The sequence below is a fragment of the Phoenix dactylifera genome, chromosome 12 (genome assembly GCF_051530095.1).
Source record: "Phoenix dactylifera cultivar Ajwa chromosome 12, Ajwa_hap1_PhDact_Kaust_v1.1, whole genome shotgun sequence".
NCBI lineage: Eukaryota > Viridiplantae > Streptophyta > Magnoliopsida > Arecales > Arecaceae > Phoenix > Phoenix dactylifera.
This window is the reverse complement of record NC_143201.1, coordinates 21,319,647-21,346,397: the sequence shown is the minus strand read 5'-3', so window position 1 is coordinate 21,346,397 and position 26,751 is coordinate 21,319,647. Positions and strand designations below refer to the sequence as shown.

General features: G+C 48.5%; 2 protein-coding genes across 12 annotated transcripts in view; both read right to left on the bottom strand.

The window, feature by feature from the left end:
* SDG37 (SET domain group 37) overlaps positions 1-6,635 on the bottom strand; it is a 12,488-nt gene extending 5,853 nt beyond the window's left edge. For 2 of the 4 annotated variants that reach the window (XM_008784042.5, XM_088709054.1), the window contains exons 1-5: positions 6,327-6,635; positions 5,072-5,217; positions 2,656-2,790; positions 1,109-1,163; positions 899-1,017 (exon numbers count right to left, since the gene is read on the bottom strand). In XM_008784042.5, the coding sequence (XP_008782264.3) occupies positions 899-1,017; positions 1,109-1,163; positions 2,656-2,790; positions 5,072-5,217; positions 6,327-6,435 (564 nt within the window). In that variant the 5' untranslated portion in view covers positions 6,436-6,635. The remainder of the gene's footprint in view (positions 1-898; positions 1,018-1,108; positions 1,164-2,655; positions 2,791-5,071; positions 5,218-6,326) is intronic. The other 2 variants (XM_088709055.1, XM_088709056.1) reach the window with 1 other exon arrangement.
* Positions 5,072-26,751, bottom strand: LOC103701843 (putative plastid-lipid-associated protein 4, chloroplastic). 8 transcript variants are annotated; one of them, XR_015972220.1, is made up of 8 exons: positions 26,261-26,730; positions 26,060-26,173; positions 25,538-25,636; positions 24,379-24,453; positions 22,561-22,628; positions 8,605-8,665; positions 8,375-8,502; positions 5,072-5,217 (listed from the first exon to the last, which is right to left on the bottom strand). XR_015972220.1 is itself a non-coding variant. In XM_088709058.1 (7 exons), the coding sequence occupies exons 1-7, from the start codon at positions 26,576-26,578 to the stop codon at positions 8,470-8,472; spliced, it is 768 nt and encodes a 255-aa protein (XP_088565184.1). In that variant the 5' UTR covers positions 26,579-26,730; the 3' UTR covers positions 8,337-8,469. The 8 variants fall into 8 exon arrangements, 6 of the variants coding, with proteins under 6 accessions (XP_088565184.1, XP_089782865.1, XP_089782864.1 ...); XR_015972219.1 differs by lacking the exon at positions 5,072-5,217 and adding an exon at positions 7,788-8,266; XM_088709058.1 differs by lacking the exon at positions 5,072-5,217 and having other exon boundaries at positions 8,337-8,502.

Here is a 26,751-nt window from a genome sequence, read left to right as displayed (position 1 = left end):
TTGACTTAAAAATTCTGTTCCTATAGGGCTCTTCATCTTGTAAGTCACTCGATCTGCCATGTTCCCTTATGTTTATCCAAGTCTAGGGGAGCCTTAAAGGGTTGCTCCAGTTGTATCAGCTTGAACTACACAAGTCTCCGTACCCATCAGCTGACCTTCTTGATTTGTGATAAACTCCCTTCTTGCCCAAAGTTGCCTCTTCATGGAAATTAACAACATTCTATGGAGGGTCAACATACATTATGAGCCAGTAAGAAAGCACAAATACTAATGAATCACTAGCCAACCGCAGGTAATAGACCTTGCCTATCATCAAGGTGCCTAGGCAACTTTAGTACAAAATTGATCATTTCTTTTCCCAACTATTTCTAGTTCACACAAATATACAGACATACATAAGTCTTTATGCAGAATGCACTAAACATTCTACACAGCATGGATGCAAACACCCACATACATACACCCACAGATATGGAATGAAGTTATCGAATAGGTATTGATAACACCCAGATATGAGATAAGCAATTAAATAGGTTTTCATCCAATCAAATAGCAAAAAAAAAGCCAAATATGGTACAGTAAAGGATGAGTTCTAAACATGAATGTGATGAAACCATTTTTAGAGATACTCAATAACTTATGTCCAGATTTTGAGACAAGGCTTTATGGTTATGGACCTTATGGTTATGGTTTGCACATGATGTCCTGCTTATTCCTATTTCTCCCAGGTATTTTTGTTGCATTGTTTGTTCTGGTGAAATGACAATTTGATCCTAGATGTAAGAAAAAATAAATGACAAACTGTCTCTGTGTGCAATAGCCTAAATTAGTTTTTTTAAAAAAAGTAAAAAACACAGACAATTGTACAGCAAGTATGCAACATTAATTTCAAATTCACCTTTGAAAAATTGTGTGTGATCTCCTGTAAATCAATCTCCAGTGAAGGAAGTACTAACTTGACAAGGTTGGCCATCTGTGCATAAAGCACTAGCTGTTCCTTATCAACATCAGAGATATCTTGGTGCATATAATTATAAAACAAAGAATGTATCATAGAAATATGGCACTGAAATAAATTTTCCACCAAATGAAAATAAATCTAGGATACGAGATTCCAAAGCCTCCACCAAGCTGTAGTTATCTATTGCAGTAATTGGAATAACCTAAACAAAAGGACAAGAAAAGTACGTCACAGTGCACAACTCTAATGCATAAATTGCTCTAATAGTTGGTTCATAAATAAATTGTAACCCCAGTATAGTAATGAATCAACACATCTTGTCTCAACAGGATTTTAGAAACCATGCAACATTACATATTTGAACACAAACACAAGCAAGAGAGAGAGAGAGAGAGAGAGAGAGTCTTTCAGCCATACTTCGCAGACTTAGTCTAATACAAAGTTAAACGTATAATCTTTTACATTACTTTGTAGCATTAGGACTTCATTTCCTGTGTAGGGACACCAAGAAGTACTTAAACACAACCATCAAATCAAATACAGAAGATGACAAAATCTGAAAAATTAAGTCTATTTATAAATAAAAAGCCTTCATTATAATGATAGAACAATTTAATAGCTAACTAAAGAGAGATGTAACATCGACAAGGAAAAACCCAATTTACCATATATCCATACCGATAGATAGATAGATAGATAGATAGATAGATAGATATCACCAAGAAGGTTCAAGTACCAGTTTTGGCACCCATACTGGCACCTGGCCATACCGTGTGCTGATATGACATATTTAGCATGCATCTATAGTGTAAGCTATTTAGATTTACTAGCAGATTAAGGTAGTGTAGATGTCAAATATATGGTTTTCTTGCATATTTTGGGCAGCTAGTTGTTTGTATAAAGGGAGTGTTGCATATCTTAGGATGATGGTATGTATCAAGTATCAGCATGGTGCTTCCCCAACTAAATTGAGGTGCAAATAAAATAGTTCAATCCTCCATTGCTAGTTGCGAAGCATTGAAAAGAATTGGTCATATGTTAGTAACTGAAAGCAATTGTACTTATTGGTAGCTTCGAGCAAATCAATTGAAATTGAGAAATATAGGTTCTAGTAGTACCTACAAAAATATCATGGTATGGGTATTAATTATTGAACAGTATAATAAGATATTAAGAGAAATATATAAGATTTTCGCTCTGCATTCCCAAAAAAAATTAGCATAGCAACATAGGCAGCATCGTACCTATCTCAATTAATTATTAATCACGTATCTGTGCTACCTTGTACAACAAGGAGAGTTGAAGAAAATTAAGTTTGATAAGAGGCCATTATGCATTAATACTAATAAAAATTTTTGAAACAACAAGAAAGAACTGAAGAAAAATGAGAAATTCAAACAAAAGAGCTACTGATCACTAGTACACATAAAGAGGATGAAAAGTTGAAATAGAAACTAACAGGATCATATGCACAATTGTTACATAAGAAAAAGAGCTGCTACAGAAAATTATTAACAAAATTAATGATCTAAATAAGTTCTATCCAAGCAACTGTAGCAACTTGCAGGAAAAGGTGACAACATAGCTTTCAGCTGGGCAGATGGAAAGAAAAACAGGAAATGAACATGCAAGAAGTTTGCAGAACATGCTATCCAAAGTTCCAAAGTCCAAACAATATCAAATATGTAATTCACCTGCTCATTTTGCAATTTTCTCCTTAGTATCAGTCTCACCATTAGACGAATAGTAGGAGTGAGCTTTTTCTTTCTCTCCTCACTGAGAGCCACAAGAGCTTGGCATTCTAGTTGATGTAACTTCCATTCTGATTTCTGATAACAATAAAACATAGTCCAAACATTAGATGACAAAATAAGCAATTGTCAAACTTACAGCAGTCATTTTGTTTCTTCGCCAACTCTCTGTACCATCATTATAGTGATGGAAGAAAGTGGGAACCATGTGATTATTTTGCCTATACATCTGATAGGCTGTGGAATTCATATTTCCACAACTGCAATAATTTATACTTCCACCTCAATGCACTTGTTGAAAATTGGGTGGGCCCTATTTTTGAAATTAAGGGTAGGAAGATTATCACTTGTAAATTCCAGAGTCCTTGGGGTCCACAGCTGATCCGATCGGGGAGAATGAAGATTTCCTTCAATCTGTTCAACTCGAATTTCTCGGAAGATAACTAGATGAAGATAGTAGTATTTCGAATGTAGTGCATTAAATTTTCTTTTCTTTCATTAATTCTCCAAATACACTAAATTGAGGTATATAGCCTCTATTTATAATACTAGTAAGGTCCTTCCTTTCACAATTTAGGTTGGATTCCTCTTCTAGTTCGAACAGGATTAGGTATCCTAAAATAAATATGACTAATAAAAATATTCTAAAAAAGCTAAAATTTAGAAATATTCTAGAAAAAGCTAAAATTCTTGAGGAGGTAAATCTCGATTTATACATCAACTCTGTCTTCTGTCGCTCCGACTGATTTTTCTCAAATAGAGAGCTGCACCCGGTCAAAATCTTATTCGAAAAGAAAACTTTCGGTTTAGCCAGCCTGTTTCGGAGCCTAGAGGATAGAATTTCATTCCAACTTAAGCTTCTAGTTGTAGATCTTGACAAATTATCCAATTTTTTTAAAAAAAAGATTATCTTAATCGAGCATCATATGTCCAAGTTATGACCTCCAAAAGTTTGGCCACCTGCGACTCGGCTTTCCGATGTGGCGATCTCGCTCCTGAACTCTATCCAGCCCTGCTAGTAGTGGCCAAAGTGTTCCACATTGAGTTTAGTAATCCTCTTGAATACTCGTAGTGACCAAAGTTATCCACATCGAGTCTAGTGATCCTTCTAGATATCTATAGTGGCCAAAGTAGTTAGTCTACATCGAGTTTGGTGATTCTCTTAAATACTCGTAGTGGCCAAAGTGATCCACATCGAGTTTGGTGATCATTTTGAATACTCGTAGTGGCTAAAGTGGTCCACACCAAATCCGGTGATCTTCCTAGATCAACAGCCCTTGATGGTCCCCATAGTCACTATCACATTCTTTATTGCATTTTCCTGGTAGACGAACCCAACTAGCATAGCATAATCAAGGGTTTGAAGGCAGCAGTTCATAGAATGGAACAGTTGGAAATGACCAAAATTACAAACATCTCATCACAATTCAAACTCCCAGGAAGATCATATACTTTATCATCGCTGGCCATAAAATGTTGGAATGGAAAAACTGTTACAATTGCTGTAGAAATCTATCCTTGTTGGGGACTTAGTACATAGTGAACCTTGACATATTGACATTCTTAGTATACAAAGAACCTTGACATATTGGCATATTCTTTTACTTTCATGAAACAATCCAAGTGATCTTAGAGCTATAGTCAAAAGATTTATCATTCAATTAGATCAGGTTTGTTTTTCAGATCATTGATCCTCTGATATATCTATTGCACACCTGAAAAGACTGCAGTACATATATATATACATGCATCTAGCATATGGATGCAACAACATCCTTCACAAATTAGAAGACTACCACAAGAATGTTCACATAATTTTTCATGAGTCACAATGTCTGGTGCTGCATTATGATCGACAAAGGTTTTTATCTCTGTGTGCTTCTAATGCAGGAAGGTGCTAACATGGATTTATATAAATACATAAGCCTACTGTGCAATACATATATATATATATATATATGCACAAAAGCTAAGTAAAAGAGCACATATGATGAACATTTATCAGACATTAAGGGCACAATTGGTTGCGCATGAGCAGGCATTCAAGGTCACTGCAGGTATGTGTGAAGTTACTTTAAGTATTTGTCCCAAAGTGGCCCCATGTAAGTTCACTCATTGAGAAGAATTGGGCTCAAAAATACAGGAAGTGACTTGCTAGTTGGGAGCCAAAGTTCCTTTTGCAAAATGAGTTCCCATCCATCCACTTACAGGCAACCAAAAAAGCCCCAAGAGTCAATCACCATACTCTTTTTTGAGTTAGTTCTTGTACTGATGGGCATTACCAAAACAAAGAAAGCAATAAAGTGAATTTATGATGCTACAATCTATGGAAAAAATAATTGACAAAAAAATATGACACCTGGCATGCGGTCCCACAATACCATGCAACCCGACAAGCTGAACATTTCCTTAGGTTGTTGGATGCAAAACATCCATCACAACTTGAGCCACCAGAAATTTTATTAGGTGTAGATGCATAAGGCTCTTGACAAATAATGACTTCTCCTGCAAGATATAACTCGTGTCAGAATTACAGAAATTAGGGATGCATTATTTCACCAGCTCATCAAGTATCATAATTTCACAAGTCAGATGTCAAACGATAAACACATTCCAGTCTAGGTTTGCAGCTAGAATACAACAAATACTAATCAGTAAGTGAATGGTGAGATGCGGTTAAAATGTCAACAGATGCATGAACCAATAATAGTTTCCATCTACTAGTTTGTTTTTGGGCATCCAATATATTCCTCAAATTCGTTGTTGTACTCTCCAACATTCCATGTTATTTCCTCTCTTCTACCAATCTCCAAAGGAGTTAGTGGTACATTCGAAGCTAAGTGGAGGAACTATCAAGTGGGGCCATCCTCAAAGCAGTAGAGTAGTTTGACCGGGAAGTCGTATTTCGCTCTATGAGCAAAAGATCATGTATCCGCTTGTGTCCACAGCACCTAGCTTGGAATTTGGCAACCAGAAATTTCTTCCCTCTATAAGCTATAAGGCATACATGAGCAAATGATCATGAAATTGATTATGCCTTCTAGCAGTTGGTTCTTCTTCAGTCAATCCATCAATTCGAGGTAAATAAGAAACTATAGACTCCACAGCTATCACATCCTAGAGGAAAACTGGCAAATTCTTCAAGGTGCATTACCAAGTTGACCAAAGTGTGGTGCTTAAATATTCTGGCTCAGCTGGTGTTTAACTCCCCTCTTTATAGCATTAACCACTCATCCAAGGAAAATATGAATCTTAGTAGACTCCACATCCGTGAAGATCACAATCAACTTGGACAGCAACAACAGTTGCCATTAACATCATGATCATGTCATCTTTTATCGACTATCAATCTCCACACTTGTTTGTCCTAACTTGAAGACAAGGAGACACTAATTACCCCAGTTTGTGGAGCGAGCTCTTCAATGACCCTACTCATGAAAATTTTCAGCTTCGCCATCTGCCTATCGGACGAGGCAAGTAGTTTTTGAGGATATTTTGCAAGACATTTCATCGAGCACTTTGGACTCAAAGAAAGCAGGAGGGGTTTGCAGCAGAGTTTTTCGATGGTGTGAATTCACCGCGAAAGAGAAGGAGATAAGCATGGGATGACCGACCCGGTGAGAAGTCACGGGCGGTGACGAGACCGCGGCCCTTCCCTGGGATGGAGGCGACGGTGAGGCCACGGGCGGAGAGGGCGGTCTGGAGGTCGTCCATCCAAGCCATCGGGGACACGCCGGGGGCTTCTCGCGGGCGCGCGCTTTTGATCGCCAGTGACTGGAAAGAAAGCGCTGCGCTGGTTTGCTGCAGCTACCTTCACTTCTTTGGTTCGCCCCGCGTTTTTCCCGACCCTTCCGCCGAACACCACCATTTTCCAGACACCCGCATAAAGTTTTTTTATGCCAACTTCGGGTCCATCCTTCAAGCTGCTCGTGGAGCTCGTCGGACACGTGGCGGTAAACAAGAGGAAGGAATTCAAATTGGAGAACATTTAATGGGAGAATATGAATATAGGCTGCCAAGCTAAATTCCAGGTATATTTTTAACGACTCATTTAGTTCAAAGAGAAGGGAAGGGAGAGGAGCATGATCAACAGAAAAAAAAAAAAAAAAATCATATTTCGTGGAAATTTTCAAAGATAAGAGATAAAAATATAGCCTTTTATGAAAATAAGATTTTCAGATTTTATAGAAAAGAAAAATCTCTACGGGGCATGAAAAACTTCAATTTTCATCCGTTGGAAATGGGAAAAAATTGCTTTTCAAAAATGCCCTTAAACTTTTATATAGAATGAGATTTTTATTATTATTAAGGACATGACTAATATTTTATATAATTTTTTCAGAAAAGTAAATGTTCCACAAATATAAGTTACTCTGCAATGTGCCACTTTTCTATAGTTAACCCAACATGTAAAGACCGTTTTTTCGGTCATCGTATATCTAGATATCAGCTTTGCAGAAAAAAAATTTTCTACAAATCAAACAAGTCCTAAGATTAATAGTAGGGGCTCATATGGACAATACACCTACTATATGTCATAAAGGGATTGGCGTAGCGTGTAATATTTGTTTGTCACGAAGGAGATTTGATTGATTATGAAACCACCAAATCTGACAAAATTTTAATGTGCATATCATAGACAACAGGAAATATTTTCCATATTTTAGATTCCATAAATCTAGGAGTGGGGGAGTTAAACCGCTGAAGTTGCACCTAAGAATTCCAAGTTAAGCTATGATAGGTAAGGTAAGGTAGATATTCAAAAAGTAGCCATTGTTTAACTATAAGCAATGCTAAGCTAACATCAGCCAAGATGAGCAATCTTTAAAAATCTAGGTTGCCTCAAAACTTTTTTTTCATGGAAAGAATACCACCAAGGTGCATGACTCTAGAAGCCCTAAACAAGAACCATTTTATATTTATGATGGTCATAATCTAAGAGAAATATGAATTATCATGTGAGACCAACCCACACTATAATTAGCCCAATCCAAATCCCTGGGAATGTCCCACCCAAAAGACAAATCGCTACCGAGCTACATTCGTTTTGATCAAAACATCGAGATAAGCCTCAATTCCTTTAATTTTCTTCTGATTAAAATATAATTCTACTTCTTTTTTTTTTTTTTGATACAACAGTGACTCTACGAGCTACACTCATAAAAATTCAAAAAAAAAATGACAAAGAAAGAAAAAAATGGCCGCAAGTCTCTCCCAAAAAAAACTGTCCTAAATGATGATGTATAGTATAAAACTCTTTCGAATAATTCTAATTTTGAAGCTCCATTTCCAACTGGTAAACTTTGTGAAATGACAGAGCTAATTCCAGTTTCCAACCGGCATCTCCTACACTCTGATATGATATGACAGCGGTTATACCCTTTGTATATGACAAAAGCCACGTACCTCTGGACCCTTGACAGAAAACTCGCACCTTGATGCGTGCTCTCACGTCCTTTTTCGGCCAATGTAGGGGAAAATTTGTTGCCTATAAAAGTGGGCTGGCATAGTCTTGAACTCCGCAGAGGATTGGCCAGTTACCAGCCCGCAGTTACTGTAGCTACCATTTGCAGTTTAATTCCACCACGAGAAATTCACATGCAACATACCATATAACTACAGCATGCAGTCCAAATGAAGCTCTCCTCTTATTAATTGTTACCTTTTTCACAAACTCAATGTGAGAGGGTGGTCATAAGAATCGCCTCCTCATGGTTCGGCATATTTGCTGCCAAAAAGATGTGTACATCCAAAAATTTATATACTGCCTTTTCCAGCTACATACATTATCTGCAGAGCAGAGGACAAGTTTCTTGAGTCAAATGCGCAGCTTTATATCGGTCGAGGAAAGAAATTTACATCATATTCAGAACTTTGTCATTAGACAGGGACCCTGTATGTTGGATCAACCATCTTTAATACAAACAGGTTCCCCTTGTCACCCCTGGAAACCCTGCAAACCAGAAAAAGAGCCATCGCAAAATCAGTGATTTCGTCATCAATAGAAACCAATGGATATAGCACCTCTCATGTGACATATCCATGGACTTGAGATTTTGAAGAGAATTGATGTTTCTAAGAGTACGATAAATTGTCTTGATTCTTGAGTGATTATCTTTGATAGCTACAAATCGTGGAACTCTCTAACAATCATAAACTACCTGCATCATCCTAATAATTTAATTGGTAAGATACTTTCTCATATTACAGTGTCACCAGAGGACAAGCAATGCAACAAGATAACGTGAGGGCTTGGTTGTTGTCTAAGAATAGTATAATGACCAGAAAAATCTTCAACAGTGTCTATCTAAAAATTGGATATGTCGAGCTACTAATTCTTCTCAAATTATTATAGACATAAAAAACTACATAGGTTTCTACCTTATGAATTGCATCTTTGGTATTACTAATTGTTACGGGGGAACTTAGCCACCATGCCCCACGTGACCGGCACGCGCGCCCAGGAAGACTACGGCTGCCCCTTGATCCAGCAATCCGACCTCGGGTCGGATATCTTCGGCTCCGCAGCCCGACCCCGAGTCGGCTGCCCCTTGATCCAGCAATCCGACCTCGGGTCGGATATCTTCGGCTCCGCAGCCCGACCCCGAGTCGGCTGCCCCTTGATCCAGCAATCCGACCTCGGGTCGGATATCTTCGGCTCCGCAGTCCGACCCCGAGTCGGTTGCCCCTTGATCCAGCAATCCGACCTCGGGTCGGCAATCTCTTGACAACAACAGACTGTTCCCCTGAGGCACGCCGCGGCCCCCTGCTCCACTACTTCCTGCAACGGCCGAATCCGGCGCTGCCCCACGATCCCCTGTAACAGCCGTACAAAGCGGAGCTCCACTACGCCCTGCCATGGCCGTACCCAACGCTGCCCCACGACGCCCTGTAACGGCCACGTCAGTGGCAACCCCATCGTGCCACACGATGACCAATCCCCAGAAAAACCCCCCAGCCTGATATATATGGGGCTGGGGGGGGAAGGGGGAGGGTAAAAAAAGATTTTCCAGAGTATCATCTTACCTGCTACCTCTCCTTCTCCTTCTCCTTCGATCTCCCCTGACTTGATCGTCGGAGGGCCCCTACTACCCTGGTGGTGGTGCGAGGCTTGCTTGCAGGTTTCACGGCGGAGGGCGGAGCGCAACCAAAGCAACTCAAAGGGAACCCCGTTCACACCGCTGTGCCAATCGTTCTCGGTTTGGACCCCCAGCAACAGTTGGCGCTAGAAGGAGGGCACCGGATCTCAGAGCGATCGTAATGGCACGGCGAGGTGGTCGTGGAGCTTCCAATGCTTCCGGTCGCGGGGCCTCTCGCGCCTCTGGCCGGGAGGCCGCTGCATCTCCAACACACTCTCAGCAACACTCCACCGCCCCACCGCCCATTCAGACGGTCGAAGCCGCCCAGTTCGACCAGCTAGCCCAGCAGGTTCGCACCCTCGCGGAGGCGGTGCAGAATCTGCAGGGTGCGATGTCCCGGGCGCCGCAGCGGGCTCAGGAGCCGCCGTTGCCTGAGCGTTCGCCTGTCCTCCTCAACCCGCGCTCCTTCCTCTCTCATGGGGAGGAGCGCCGGCGCGAGGAGGATTCTCGAGCACGCTCCATTCTGCCGGGACCTTCCCACCGGAGCTGCGCGGGGTACGAGAGGCGGGCCCAGGCGCGTTCCCAGACCCCCCAGTCCTCGAGGAACCCGCGCTCCAGTCGGTCCCCCTCTCGCCGCTCCTTGTCTCCCACCCACCGGTCGCGCTCCCTGGACCGGCGGGTGGACGATCTCCACCGACAACTCCAGGTCTTGAAGGGCCATTCCAAAGATCCCTTCGCCGACTTAGAGATCTCCTCCCAGCCGGCGCTCGCCTCGAGGATCCTGCGGACCCCGAATCCGCCGGGGTTCAAAATGCCGGCGATCGAGCCCTATGACTGGGCGGCGGACCCGCGGGATCACGTCGAGAGTTTCAGGACCCTTATGCTCCTCCACGGAGCATCAGATCCCCTTCTCTGCAAGGCTTTCCCGGCAACCCTCCGTGGCCCGGCGAGGGCATGGTTCGCCGGGCTGGAGGCTGACTCAATCCGGTCCTTCGACCAGTTCACTCGCCTCTTCATCACTCATTTCGCCGTCAGTAGCCGGCGGCGACTGGTCTCCGACTCCCTCTTTGATGTCCGGCAAAACGAGGGAGAAAGCCTGCGGGATTATCTTACCCGCTTCAACAGGGCTACGCTGGAGGTCCGGAACCTGAGTCAGGAGGTAGCTCTTTCAGCCCTGAAGCGTGGCTTCCGGAAGGGCAGACTCACCTTCTCCCTGGACAAACGCCTGCCGCGGAGCTTCCCAGAGCTGTTGTCCCGGGCGAACCAGTATGCGGACGCCGAGGAGGCGGCCGCCCACCGGAGCAAGGAGGCCGCCGAGATCCCTCAAAAGCTTGGGAAGAAAAGGCGGAAAGAGGCACGCCAGAGGAGGAGCCCGACGCCTCAGCGTCGGCGCAGAAGCCCGTCGCCGGCGAAGAACCACGGCGCCCCACGCCCTCGTTCTCCGCCCCGACGTTTTCACCGGTACACCCCTCTCCTGACTCCCCGGGCCCAGATCCTTATGGAGATCAAGGGGCGGGAGGACCTCCCGGCCCCGAGACAGATGCGGAGGATCCCTGGGAAGAGGCCCTCCCGGGCGTACTGTGAGTACCATCGAGACCACGGCCACGACACGGAGGACTGCTTCCAGCTTCGGGACGAGATCGAGGCTCTCATCCGCCGGGGGCGTCTCGGTCGATATGTGAGCGACCGACGTCCCCCCGCAGACCCGCGTCCGGCCGACCCGGCCCCTCCGGAGCCTCGGGAGCAGAATCGACCCGTTGCGGGCGTGATCCACACTATCACTGGGGGCTGCCCCCGGCCCGTGAGGAGCGCAGGGGGCTCGGCGGAGGCGTCGGGGGCGGTCGTCGCAAAGAGGCAGAGGGTCGGCAATGTAATCACCTTTTGTGATGAGGATGTAAAGGGGGTTCAGACCCCCCACGATGACGCCATGGTGATCTCCCTCACTATGGCAAACTATGATGTAAGGCGTGTTCTTGTGGATAGTGGAAGCTCAGCTGATATCTTGTTTTACGAGGCCTTCCAAAAGATGGGCTTGTCCAGACAATTGTTGCACAAAATATCCACCCCCCTCATAGGATTCACCGGTGACGCTGTTCCGGCGGAAGGTGTCGTTGAGCTGCCTGTGACTGCGGGCGTCGCACCCACAGAAACCACGGTGCGACTCGGGTTCTTGGTCGTCCGTGTTCCCTCGACCTACAACGCTATCCTCGGACGACCCGGACTGAACGCCCTTCGCGCGGTGGTCTCTACGTACCACTTGCTCATGCGGTTCCCCACGGCGGTCGGGATCGGGGAGGTCCGAGGCGACCAACCGACCGCACGGCAATGTTTCCTAGCGACCCTCAAAGGGAAGAAGCCCGCAGAAGCCCTAAGCGTCGAGTCCCTTGATGCCAGAGATGAGGTGGCCTTGCGGCAGGGGGAGCCGGCCGAGGGTATGGTCGAAGTTCCCCTCGAGGAAGGCCGCCGGGACCGGGTGGTCCGGGTCGGCGCCAATCTCGACCCGGGAGCTCGGGCCCGGTTGGTGGAATTCCTCCGAGCCAATGCCGATGTATTTGCCTGGTCGGCGGCCGATGTACCTGGGATCGACCCGGAGGTCATTTCTCACGCCCTCAACGTCGACCCGACCCACCGGCCAGTGAAGCAGAAGAAGAGACACTGTGCCCCGGATCGGATCCGGGTGGTCGACCAGGAGGTAGACAAACTCTTGGAGGCAGGATTCATAAGGGAGGTGAGTTACCCCGAGTGGCTGGCAAATGTTGTACTTGTCCGGAAGGCGAGCGGGAAGTGGAGGATGTGCGTCGACTATACCGACCTGAACAAGGCGTGCCCTAAGGATAGCTTCCCGCTTCCGCGGATAGACCAACTGGTCGACGCGACTTCCGGATATCAGCTGCTGTCTTTCATGGACGCCTTCTCCGGTTACAACCAGATAATGATGGCCCCACAGGACGAGGAGAAAACTGCCTTTATAACGGACCGGGGGCTGTACTGCTACAAGGTAATGCCCTTCGGTCTGAAGAACGCTGGCGCCACTTACCAGCGCCTCGTCAACAAAATCTTCAAAGAGCAAATTGGCCGGAACATGGAGGTGTACGTGGACGATATGCTGGTGAAGAGCCGCCAGGCAGACCAGCACATCGTGGATCTGGAGGAGACTTTCACCACCTTACGGAAGTTTCGCATGAAGCTGAACCCAGCGAAGTGCGCCTTTGGCGCTTCGGCCGGGAGGTTCCTTGGTTTCATTGTCAACCAGCGGGGTATCGAAGCCAACCCGGACAAAATCAAGGCCATCCAAGGTATGTCCCCTCCGACCAAAGTAAAGGAAGTTCAGGAGCTCGCTGGAAGGGTCGCCGCGCTCGGACGATTTGTGGCAAAATCGGCCGAACGCTGCCAACCATTCTTCAAGGTGTTAAAACGCCCAAAAGACTTCCTCTGGACGGCCGAATGTCAAGCAGCATTCGACCAGCTCAAGGAATACCTGGCGTCTCCTCCCCTACTGTCCAAGCCGCAAGAAGGGGAGATGCTCTACCTCTATCTGGCGGTCTCCCCAACCGCGGTCAGTGCGGTGCTGGTTCGGGAAGAGGCAAAGCTCCAGAAGCCTGTGTACTACATCAGCCGGGTCCTACGGGACGCCGAGACGCGGTATACGAAGGCTGAAAAGATCGCCTTCGCGCTGCTGACCGCGACCAGGAGGCTCCGCCCCTATTTCCAGACCCATTCTGTCACCCTCTTAACTGATCAACCGTTACGACAGATCCTCGGCAACCCCGAGAATGCGGGACGGCTGGTGAAGTGGGCAGTAGAACTCGGTGAGTTCGACATCCGCTACCAGCCTCGACCCGCCATCAAGGCCCAGGTGCTCGCGGACTTCCTCGCTGAGTGCACGGTGCAGGAGGCGGAACCTAGACCGCCGGAAACGCCCAGCCTCGACCTCCCGACCTGGACGCTTCACATCGATGGGTCGTCGAACCCCGAGGGTGGAGGGGCCGGGCTGGTCCTTACCAGTCCTGATGGAGTGATAGCCGAGTATGCCTTGAGTTTTGGATTTCCAGTTACCAACAACGAGGCGGAATACGAGGCCCTAGTCGTAGGACTCAAACTCACCGGGGAGCTCGGCATCCGGCGTTTGAAGGTCTTCACCGACTCCCAGCTGGTGGTCGGGCAGGTCCGTGGGGAGTTCGAGGCCCGGAGCCCGACCATGCAGAACTACGTCCGGAAGGTGCAAGCACTCATTTCCGACCTCGGCAGTGTCGACATCCAGCAGGTCCCCAGAAGCGAAAATGCCAGGGCCGACAGGTTGTCCCGCTTGGTGGGCGCAGAGGCGCACAACTTGTCGAGGGCAATCTACCTGGAGACCCTGGATGCCCCGAGCATCGGCGAGGCTGGAGCGGTGATGGCGATTGATCCGGAGCCGTCTTGGATGGACCCGCTCGTCGCCTACCTCGCCGAAGGGATCCTCCCTGAAGACGAAGATCAAGCTCGGCGACTTGTCAGGAAGTCCGCCCACTACGTACTCTATGAAGGGAGGCTGTATCGGACCTCGTTTACCGCCCCCCTCTTAAGGTGCCTCCGCCCCTCGGAGGCGGCCTACGTCCTCGGCGAAGTCCATGAGGGCGTCTGCGGATCGCACTCGGGGGCTAGGTCCTTGGCGCACAAGATCATGAGGCAAGGCTATTATTGGCCTACCTTGTTGGAGGACTCAAAGGATCACGTACGGAAATGCGACGCCTGCCAGCGCCACGCCAACGTCCAGAGAGCCCCTTCTGTCCCCTTGGCACCAATCACCGCACCCTGGCCCTTCGCACAGTGGGGAATGGATATCCTCGGACCATTCCCCGTCGCTTCCGCCCAGCGGAAATTCTTGATTGTTGCAATCGACTACTTCACCAAGTGGGTGGAGGCAGAGCCGCTGGCCACTATCACGGAGGTGCAAGTCCGGAAGTTCGTGAAGAAAAACATCATTGTCCGATTTGGGGTACCCCGGGTCCTCATCTCGGATAATGGTCGACAGTTCGACAACAAGCATTTCCGTGACTTCTGCGAGGAATTCGGGATCGAGCATCGGTTCACATCTGTGTCGCATCCCCAAACCAACGGTGAGGCCGAGGTGACAAACCGGACAATCCTCCAAGGAATTAAGGCGCGAATCGGTCGGACGGGGCAAGCTTGGGTCGAAGAACTCGAGAACGTCCTTTGGGCGTATCGGACCACGCATCGGACCCCTACCGGGGAGACGCCTTTCAGCCTAACCTATGGCACGGAAGCGGTTGTCCCCGTGGAGCTCGGACTCCCCTCGCCCCGGGTGGCTACGCACCGACCCGAGGCCAATTCGGAGCAACTCCGAGGAAACCTGGACCTCTTGGAAGAAGCGAGGGAAATGGCGCAGGTTCGGATGGCGATGTATCAGCGGAGGGTGGCCCGATATTATAACTCCAAGGTCCGACCAAAACTTTTCAGAATCGGAGATCTGGTGCTAAGGCGAGCCAAAGCATCTCAACCCGCGGAAGGTGGAAGCTGGCGCCAAATTGGGAAGGCCCGTATAGGGTTCGCTGGGTAAACCGACCTGGCTCCTACCAGTTGGAGGCCCTAGATGGTCGAGAAATTCCGAGCTGGAATTCCGCTAACCTACGGGTGTATTACCAGTAGAAAGACAAAGCCAGAAAGACAGTTCAAAAATGTATAGTCCTTTTCATCTCAATAATTCCTGGTTACAATGGCGTGTTCGTGTGATTACAAAGAATTCTCAGAGGGAAATTGGGGAGTAAAGAAAGTAAGGAAGAGGTGGGGACTCCGTTAAGCTGAAGATCTGGGATCCCGAACCCTCCATCCGAAGCAGCTGCAATCCCACCGGGCGTGGGTGCTTCCCCCCGGAGGCGCCATCGACGCCTCACGCAAAAGACGAAGAGCCGGCGCGGACGAAGAAGAAGTTCGCACTGCTTCTAGAGGAACGCCACCTCCAAGGGATATTCCGGTCCTCCCCAGGAGAAAGGGAGGAAAGGAATACAAGGGAGAAGAGTGCGAGGGGGCGCGATCCCGGATGAAGCGTCTAGCGCAGAGCTCAATCGGGAGGTGGGACTGAAAAGAGGGGGGATGTGATCCCAGATGAAACGCCTAGAGCGGAGTTCCGCCGGAGAGAATCTCCTTGTTGATCCCAGATGAAACGGCTAGTTGGCGGAAGTCGCGAGGGGCGCGCCTCCCGTTCCTCCGGCAGGGGTTTCCCAGCCACGCACCCGAGAGGAGGTCCACGATCCATGGCAACCTGAACAGCTCCGGCTTGGCAGGCTCCACCGCACCTGCACTTATATTTATAGCCAAACTGTGGCCCCCCGGTCGTTCCGATGCGGGTGGCTCCAATAAATGCGGGCGCATCGAATCCGGAGCCGTTCCGGCTCTCGAGGCGTATCCTCCCACGACCTCCTAAGCGTCGTTCTCCTTAATTGCATTCTTCATGCAGGACACTCCGGGCGGCGTGTATCCCACGGCCCACGTATCTCCGCACGCGCCCAGGCCGCATCCGCCTCAAAGAACGCGCGTATCGCGGCCGCTTAACTGGCACTCCTCGCAAGCAGCAACTGGCCGATCCGATTTTCCAGGTAACGCCTCAATTAGCATTTAATAGCCTTCTGGTGTTCCCCAGGCGACGCTTCGAGAGGAGGAGAAATACGACCGCAGCTGGCCACGGAAAAACCCCGTCGAGCGGCAAGTGATAGGCGCGCGACCAACGAGTGGAATTCCCCGAGGCTCGGCCCTCGGATGCCAGGCTAACCCGATGATCATCCCGGGAGCAGACTAGCCTGAAGCCCCGACCGGTCGCCTCGGCTTGCGCCAGCCTTGGCCGACCAACGAGCGAAATTCCCCGAGGCTCGGCCCTCGGATGCCAGGCTAACCCGATGATCATCCCGGGAACAGACTAGCCTGAAGCCCCGACCGGTCGCCTCGGCTTGCGCCAGCCTTGGCCGACCAACGAGCGGAATTCCCCGAGGCTCGGCCCTCGGATGCCAGGCTAACCCGATGATCATCCCGGGAACAGACTAGCCTGAAGCCCCGACCGGTCGCCTCGGCTTGCGCCAGCCTTGGCCGACCAACGAGCGGAATTCCCCGAGGCTCGGCCCTCGGATGCCAGGCTAACCCGATGATCATCCCGGGAACAGACTAGCCTGAAGCCCCGACCGGTCGCCTCGGCTTGCGCCAGCCTTGGCCGACCAACGAGCGGAATTCCCCGAGGCTCGGCCCTCGGATGCCAGGCTAACCCGATGATCATCCCGGGAGCAGACTAGCCTGAAGCCCCGACCGGTCGCCTCGGCTTGCGCCAGCCTTGGCCGACCAACGAGCGGAATTTTCCGAGGCTCGGCCCTCGGATGCCAGGCTAACCCGATGATCATCCCGGGAACAGACTAGCCTGAAGCCCCGACCGGTCGCCTCGGCTTGCGCCAGCCTTGGCCGACCAACGAGCGGAATTCCCCGAGGCTCGGCCCTCGGATGCCAGGCTAACCCGATGATCATCCCGGGAACAGACTAGCCTGAAGCCCCGACCGGTCGCCTCGGCTTGCGCCAGCCTTGGCCGACCAACGAGCGAAATTTCCCGAGGCTCGGCCCTCGGATGCCAGGCTAACCCGATGATCATCCCGGGAGCAGACTAGTCTGAAGCCCCGACCGGTCGCCTCGGCTTGCGCCAGCCTTGGCCGACCAACGAGCGGAATTCCCTGAGGCTCGGCCCTCGGATGCCAGGCTAACCCGATGATCATCCCGGGAGCAGACTAGCCTGAAGCCCCGACCGGTCGCCTCGGCTTGCGCCAGCCTTGGCCGACCAATGAGCGGAATTTCCTGAGGCCTAACCCTCGGATGCCTGGCCTAGCGCCGGAAGAATTTCCTGAGGCCTAACCCTCGGATGCCTGGCCTAGCGCCGGAAGAATTCCCTGAGGCCTAACCCTCGGATGCCTGGACTAGCGCCGGAAGAATTTCCTGAGGCCTAACCCTCGGATGCCTGGCCTAACGCCGGAAGAATTTCCTGAGGCTTAACCCTCGGATGCCTGGCCTAGCGCCGGAAGAATTTCCTGAGGCCTAACCCTCGGATGCCTGGCCTAGCGCCGGAAGAATTTCCTGAGGCCTAACCCTCGGATGCCTGGCCTAGTGCCGGAGGAACTTCAAGAGTCAGGAGTCGGCGAGACGCTACCAAGAGTTAAAAAGAGGAAGGACGAAAGTGAAATGGGGAAACACTTTGTTTGCATTAACTTTCGTTGCATCAGGGCCGAGACCCATACAACATGGCAAAACGCCAACATACAAAGAAAAGAACAAAGAAAAAGTACAGAGGGTCAGCTTAGAGGAACCCCTGGATCGGGAACGGCGAGCACGTCCGCGAAGGATAGGGAGACGGTTGGAGAACCGGCAGGTAATGGCATCGGAGGGGAGTCGAGGAGGGAGACCCCACTCAGGTCAATTCCGGGGTATTTAGTGGACACCCTTACCAGGCCTTCATCGAAGCCTAAGGCAAAGGAGTCGGACCCCGCATCCGACATGTCACGGATGAACTCGGCGGACTGACGATAGGCCTGTACCGCCTGACGCCCGATTTCTGCGCTCTTCTCGGCCAGCGCCGCCTCCGCTCGCTCCGTAATCTGAGCTTTCGCTTCCATGACCTTCGCCACAATCCGGTCGTCCGCCTCGGAGGAGACCCTCAGCAGATCGGCCCGAGCCTCCGTGTGCTTCGCCTTGGCAGCGACGCGAGCAGCCTCAGCCTCCTCCAGGCGCGAATGAAGCTCATGGTTGCTCGCACGAGTCCCCTCCAAGGCCGACTCCAATTCGGCCATCTTGGCTTCAAGAGATCGGGTTCGGTTGCGGGCGTTGTCGACCGACTGCTGGGCCTTCTCCCACCTTTCCCGGAAGTCGGCAGCCTTCCGGGACTGCTTTTCGGCTCGCTCCGCCTTCCTGATCTCGCTTTCGAGACCCGAGGCAACCTTGAGTTGCTCCTGAGCCTCCAACAGTTGCCTCTCGAGGGCGGCGAAGCCGAGTGCCCGCTCTTCGGCCACCTGGAGCCTCGTCTCGAGGTCCCAGGTCGTTCTCCCCGCCGCAGCCTGGCCTCCCTCCTCTACAGCTTTCAGTCGGCTCTCGGCCTTCGCCGGGAGCCTCGCCTGTTCCTCGTGGCTCTCCTCCAGACGGATCATGTACTGGGCGAGCTAAGAGACAGGAAAAATAAGAGCGTCAGACGGGGATCAATAGAGCCTATAAATGACGAAAGCGACCAAAAGAACACTCACCGACATGAGACAGACGCAGCTGGCAGCTCCGACTTCAGGGATCCTCATCTGCCGGACCTGCCTACGGTCACCCTCCAGCAGCACCATCTCGATGAGGTTTCGGGCGCCGGCGAAAGTGAAGGCCGACCCCGACTTCGCCCCGGAGCCGGACGGTGGTTCTGCGGCCTTACCCTTACCCATTGCTTGAGGGAGAGTCATGCCGACCGTGCTCGGGGCGGGGGCCGCGCCAGAAATCGACAGGGTCCCGCTCGGCCGGGGCCTCGGCGCGCCCCTCCTTCTCGTATCATCCGAGGCCGACCGAGTCGAAGGCCGGGCTGGGGACCGACCACGGGCGCGCCCGGATGACACCTCCGGAAAAGCGGTAGTCTCATCACCGAAGGGCTGATACGGCGTCAACTGTCGGTCCGAGCCCGCGGCGTCCCCCTGATCGGTGGGCCCGGACCCGTCTGTCGGCGTCGGAGTCGCCTGCTGGCGGAGCTTCTTTGCCGGTGGGACCCCGCTCGGAGGAGTCCGTTTCTTCCTCCGGACCGCTTCCAGTAGGGACGCCCTACTAACAGCCATTGCCCTGTCCGACTGCATGACGTCGTCGATTTCTGCAAAAAGAACGAGATGGTTAGAAACTGAGAAACTGATGGAAAGAAGAAACGAAAGAGGAGAAAAGAGCTAAAAAAGAAGAAGTGATGGCGGGCTCACGGTCGGCGGGGACCGAGCTCAGACCGACGTTCACCAAGGCATCCTCGGAAATAAGGCGAGCCACCGGGGGGAGCCGGCCCTCGGCAACCAACCCCCTCAAAACGGCGACGCCATCGGACTCCTCCCTTGACAACCTCGATAGGCCGATCGGGGACTTCATCGGCGTCTCCCAGGTTGTCCCGATTCCCCAAGAGGGATCTACGTCGATGAAAAAGAAACGCTCCTTCCAGCCATGAATGGAGGAAGGAGCCTCCTTGACGAGGCCGCACCCTCGCCGCGCCGCAAAGCACCACCACCCTCTGTCCCGGGGGTGGCCGTTCAGGCCGTAGCATTCCCAAAAGACATTCAGGGTGGCGGGAACCTCGTGCATGCGGCAGAGAACCTGGAAGGCCGTCAGGGTACGCCATGAGTTCGGCACCAGTTGCGTCGGCGCCACTCTTAAACCTCGAAGCACCTGCACGACTAAGTCCGAGGGGGGAAAGCGGAACCCAGCCCGAAGGATGTCCTCATTGATGGCGACCTTCCCTGGAGGAGGATGGGACATCCTCTCCTCAGGCCCCGGGAGCGTAACGTTGCAGGCTTCGGGAAGGTGGTACCGGGCCACGAACCTATCTAGGTCTTCGGGGACCAGCTCCGACTGAATGCGGTCCGCTCTTACTTCGTCCATCCCTAACGGCCAGAGAATCTACGGTCAGGACGGGGTCAAGAGGGGAGAAGGGACCGGAACGACTGGGGTACACTAATACGAAAGGAGAAAGTACGGAGAGCCCTAAATTGAAGAATGGGGCAACTCACCGGAAGGGAAGGAAGAACGGCTCCAAGAGCATCAAAAGAGGAGCGAACGAACAATCCGACAACAACGGCAGCAGCACAAGGGAGAAACTCGAGGATGCCTGTGGAAAGAAAGGCGGACGGGGAGGGCCCCCGGTTAAATAGGCGGAAAGGCGGGTGACGCCTCGGTGACGCCAGAGGACGCCTGGCTGCCGAAGGATCGTTCGCGCCCCAAAGGCGAATCGACGCCATTAAGGAAGGATGTCCGCCGAAATCCGCAGACTGCCAGATCAGCGACAACCGCCATACGCCATAAAGAAGGCGGGGAGCTCGGAGCGCGCGCGCCTTTCCGAGGGATGGCGGCAATCTCGAAGCGTCACTCCCTTCACCCGTTCCCCTCCTGGTTCCAGGCTCGGAAGTGGGGGGCTACTGTTACGGGGGAACTTAGCCACCATGCCCCACGTGACCGGCACGCGTGCCCAGGAAGACTACGGCTGCCCCTTGATCCAGCAATCCGACCTCGGGTCGGATATCTTCGGCTCCGCAGCCCGACCCCGAGTCGGCTGCCCCTTGATCCAGCAATCCGACCTCGGGTCGGATATCTTCGGCTCCGCAGCCCGACCCCGAGTCGGCTGCCCCTTGATCCAGCAATCCGACCTCGGGTCGGATATCTTCAGCTCCGCAGTCCGACCCCGAGTCGGTTGCCCCTTGATCCAGCAATCCGACCTCGGGTCGGCAATCTCTTGACAACAACAGACTGTTCCCCTGAGGCACGCCGCGGCCCCCTGCTCCACTACTTCCTGCAACGGCCGAATCCGGCGCTGCCCCACGATCCCCTGTAACAGCCGTACAAAGCGGAGCTCCACTACGCCCTGCCATGGCCGTACCCAGCGCTGCCCCACGACGCCCTGTAACGGCCACGTCAGTGGCAACCCCATCGTGCCACACGATGACCAATCCCCAGAAAAACCCCCCAGCCTGATATATATGGGGCTGGGGGGGGAAGGGGGAGGGTAAAAAAAGATTTTCCAGAGTATCATCTTACCTGCTACCTCTCCTTCTCCTTCTCCTTCGATCTCCCCTGACTTGATCGTCGGAGGGCCCCCACTACCCTGGTGGTGGTGCGAGGCTTGCTTGCAGGTTTCACGGCGGAGGGCGGAGCGCAACCAAAGCAACTCAAAGGGAACCCCGTTCACACCGCTGTGCCAATCGTTCTCGGTTTGGACCCCCAGCAACACTAATCATTCCCATATTTTCTTCTCTTTTGCGAATGAGCCTTAATGCAGTGGTAAGATTGCTCCGTTATGACCTGGGCGTCACACATTCAAAACAAAAAAATAGCTTCTCTATATGCAAGGGTAAGGTTACATATATCTGACCCTCCTCCAATAAAATTCAGAGATAGAGGGTAGCAACTAGATAGTCTATATGTAATATAGCACTAGATCTACTCCAAGTTTCCACGACAGCCAAAATTATAGGTCAGTCCGATACAAGCACCTTAGAGAGAGAGAGAGAGGTGCATCCTATTTGACTGATGGGTGGCATTTGTTGGATATGGGTCAAGTTAAATATCTATCAACCTGAACCAGACCCATTTATTAAATGGGTCAAAATCTAAAACCGAACCCACCCTCTTTATTAAACATATAACCTAATGCAACCTGCATAACCCATTTAATAAATAGGTAAAATCAAAATAAACAGACTAAATAGGTTTTTAAATGATTTAAACATGTTGTAACTATGTTGCAGTGATTTTTCCCACTACTAGAAATCATCGCATGTATGATTAGGTATGATATATGAAGTAAGTGGATGTGTACTATTGAGTGAATAGGCATAAGTGTGAGATATAACAACAGCAATTTGCCATGCATTAACATATTTTCATATGGGGGCATCTTTATTTCTAGAAACTCGTGACAGTAGTGGGAAAATCCAATGTGAGTGCTAACTTTAACAAGAAAACTAGCTCCAATTTTACATAATTGAGACTAAGATATAGAAAGGAGAAATACATTTGGTAACATGCTGCACACACTTACCGAATCTCTTCATCTAAGTAAGTGATTTCTAATTCACCACGTCCTCTTCCAGGTGCTTTAATAGGTACCTGTATGCAAACAGAAACAGCAATATAAAAGCATGACCAGTAAAGTTTCCAATAAAGCAATATATGCAGAACTAAACAAAAGAACAATATCAGAATGAGATGACATATCTTTCTTAGTCTCTTACTTATGACTAACACTTGGCAACACAGTCTTCTTTGACGCCAAGCCATATGGATATATATATCTAGTCTTTTTATATCTGGAAAAAATATTATGGTGTCTGAAATTGGCACGCACTATTATGAAAGAAGTCTGTTCACAATGGCAGAGCCAGGAATTTAAACGAGGGGGAGGACAAACAACAAAACAATATCAGAAGAATTATTATCTAAATCAAGGACATTAAAAAATGATTACTGTAAACACATACTACCACTCGTGTGTCATAATACTTCCATCTATTTGTCTGCAAAGCTAATATAAATTATTTTAGTAAATTTTTTCACCCCCTTCTAACATTTTATGAATTGTGACAATGACTTCTTTAAGAATGTATTTGCCATCTTCTAACAAATAGCATGAGGTAATCAACCAAAATTTTAGAGACAACAAAAAAATGTCCTGGATAATGGTTGCTGAATAAAAATTAAAAACAACATTAAAAATCAAAAAATAATGAATCAAATATTTTAACAACATAAATTGAATAGTAAAGAAGATGAGCAAATAAAACTTATATGCTTACATAAATCCAGCCTTCAGTAACTTGCCCATTAAAACATAACCAAATAAACTAAAGAATAAATACAAATGACAATGTATCATTGCCTTCTATGTAGACTCGTAATCCTTATTTAGCAAGGATTTCACAAATCCAAAATAGACTATTTATTCCTGGACAGGAAGGGTGTTGGTCCAATTAAAATGTTCTTTTTTCTTATTCTTGAGATAAAGAATCGGGAACTTAAAATGCTTTTTTCTATCAGTTAATAATTAGATCCCATATTTCCTAAAATACCTGGACAAAGAGTGGGAAAGGTATATCAACTATAGAAACCTTACTTGAATTTGAGGAAAAAAACCCATATGAGTTGGCGGGCTTTTTGGTTTAGAAATATACCAAACAAAAGCCAAAAGTTTAGGAGTCATCTGTGATCGAGTAGTGCAAAGCCATCTCTTGGATGAAATATTTCTTTGTTTCCTTTCCTTTTATAAGATTAGAATGGAACTTTGATTCCACACTAGAAAAGCAAAATCATTGGAATTCTGCAGGGGTGGGGAGGGGAGGGGGGACAAATGTTTGTCCAGAGTTCAAAAGATAGCAGGAAACATCAGCCATTTTTCAAGACAAACCCAACTTGTTAGCCACAAAATGATGAATTTTGTGCATAATTTTTACCCAGGTTTGATTGTGCCCTGATCAACTGTCTTTTACAAAAAATGCAAATTTAGCATGAACAATTATAACTAGACAAAAATGATTTCAACCGTGTGATTGCTGACGAGGTAAGCAAACAATGGCGAAACGAAAGGATTCAGTAAACCAATATGGTTTCATGCTTAAAAGGTCACTATGAAGATGATGACATGCGAAAAGGAAGAACCCAAAGCTACATCAGAAGCATGTTCATTTAGAAGGCATGTCTAATCTGAAACAACATAACCATGCATCAGAAAACATCCTAAGTATGAACAGAGATGTCCATGAATCCTGCTCTATGAAAGTAATATGACCATCAACATTAAAAAGTTCCAGATCGGAAATAAATAGTAGAAGAATATGATTTTAAAAGAGAAGACATCACTTACCAAACCAAATATTTTGAAAGTATCAAATCTAACGGCTACTCTTCTAGCATTGAGAGGCACCAAGTTGGCTGTTACCTGCAAGGACAACCCTGAATTTGAAGAGTACACTTCAGAGGAACTTTGTGCGAAGCTATGAAGACGCTAGAACAATTCAGTAATGTAGAGATAACAAAAGTTTATTTTATAGCAAGACTGCATAATATCACTAACTTCACAACTTTTGGTGGTGCTGATCAGACATCTAATTTGCTTTTTCCTCGATGTAACAAATTTTATTACGGAAACTACCTGTTAAAGAAGCAACATACCTGATCTTAAATATTTCTAAAAGTGCTTGAAAGTGCTAACTGCTCACATAGATATGTTCATGTTAAGAAAAACAATGAACAAATACATAGACATGAGTAGATATTGTATCAAAAAGAAATGTTGGAGTTAGTCATACCCATGTTGCAATTATCAGCAATGCATTGCAACATTTAAGTCCAAGTACACACGTCTAAACAGTATATATATTTTGTTATAGAGTCACATCTCCTTTAGCAATTATTCGGAAAAATAGTAGCTGACGAGATGCCTAGTAAAACTAGAAAACATTTTATCGCAAAAGTCTAGTGATAGGGCCAATAATAATAATATCCTATGATGAAAATAATGCACTTGATATGCTTTCAGTTTATGTAATTATAACCATCAGGTTACCAGTTTTCTTTGATATATATGAACTTCTACCTTTGTTGATGTGGCTAGTTAATTTAAACTTTAACAAAGCAGTATAATTTGGTTATTACAATATCTCCTGTGAACCTGCATAAACATGCAAATGGACACATAAGTATATCGTCCTCTTTCCCTCTCTCACCCACATAATTGTGTAAATTTTGGAAGTCGTTTCATTGCCATCTTGTACAGTTCCTTATTAATTCAACACCACATTGATGCCATGAAAGGAGCAGTAAATGACTTATTTGTACCAATAACTAGACAAAATCATATGGCAATTCCAATCCCTTGCTAACTTTTCCTCATCATGAATCCTCAAGAAAAATGAAAGACATTATTTTGCATTCTTCAATTCTTTGGAAACGGAAATTCATAACAGACAGCTTATTAAGGAAGCATGCATTTGCAAAAAGGCATGGTTTGAAGGAGGAAGAACCTGGTTGAAGTAAGGCCAAGTTTCCATATTTTCAGCTCTTAATGTGTCAGCATTGATAGCCTGATAGATCTTTCCATTTGGCCGTAAAAATTTTGGCCTCTGCAAAGTCAGTCCAATATCAATCTTTACAATATCCATCTTTACAAAGCACAATCATGACTTGCAGATATTCGATATAGAAAAGCAAGACAGAAGAAGTTACATCTTTAGATATCGAAAATTTTAATAAAGTGAATGTGCAGGAATAGTTGACGAGGTAAAAAATAGTTCAGATAAAGGAAAAAGGATCTTCACTCCATTGTTTCACAAAAGATAAAGAAATATCATCAGATTTTTCTTTCTGAGGAAATATCGACGAAATTCTGGATGAGGAGGAGAGGATTTCTCCATCTCTCTAAATTGTTCGATAATCAATCAATGAGCACAACAGACTTAAGAGTAACTAAAGACGGTTTCTACTTGTAGAGCGTCTTGACGCCATAAATGAGATTTAAACCCACAAAAATGAGAGCGAGAAGCAACCTGAGTTTGCAAAATTGATTTAGAAGTTGTATATAGGAGCTCCCATTTTCCATTAAGCAAATCCGATTTGAGTGGCTCCTTAACTGAATTGACTGCTTCCAATTCACGTGCAATCTGATTAATAGAAAGAAGCATAGAACGATGTCACAAGCTGAAGATGCCACTTCGTTATAAATTTACAGCAGATTAAAAAAGCTGCACCTGATCGATCCTCTCTTGGTCCTCGAGCGTGGCCTCGGCGCCGCGATCAAGAGGAGCGATCGCCTCAAAGAGCTCATCCTTGAGCGTCTCCCGGCTCTTGCCCTTCTTCTTGATAAAGGGCGGGAAGAAGGAGACCTTGGTCCTCCATCTCAGCGCGGCCTCGTTGGGGAGCGGAGAAGGGGCCACCGACAGGCCGCCCGTGCCCGCTGGCTTTCTCGGCGAGGGGAAGGAGACCTGAGAGCAAACGAGACGGAGGCTTCCGGAAGAGTGAGAGAGGGTTGGGAGGGAGGAAGGAGGGAAAGAAGAAGCCAACGCCATGGCGGAAGAGAGCAAGGAACGCGAGGGTGGACCGACGGAGGTTTGAGATGCGGTACGGTCATGGCCACTTTGGGGGGATAGGAGGCGAGTGGAAGGGATCGTTGCGAGCTTTTCCGAGACGCTTCTTCGCTTCGGCACCCGCCAGCCGTTGTCCTCCGTTGGATATCGGTTCG

Coding starts and splice junctions, on each gene's coding strand:
- LOC103701843 (XM_089926739.1), bottom strand. Junction 18,968..19,048: donor GCTGCGTCTGTCTCATGTCG/GTGAGTGTTCTT, acceptor CCTGTCTCTTAG/CTCGCCCAGTACATGATCCG.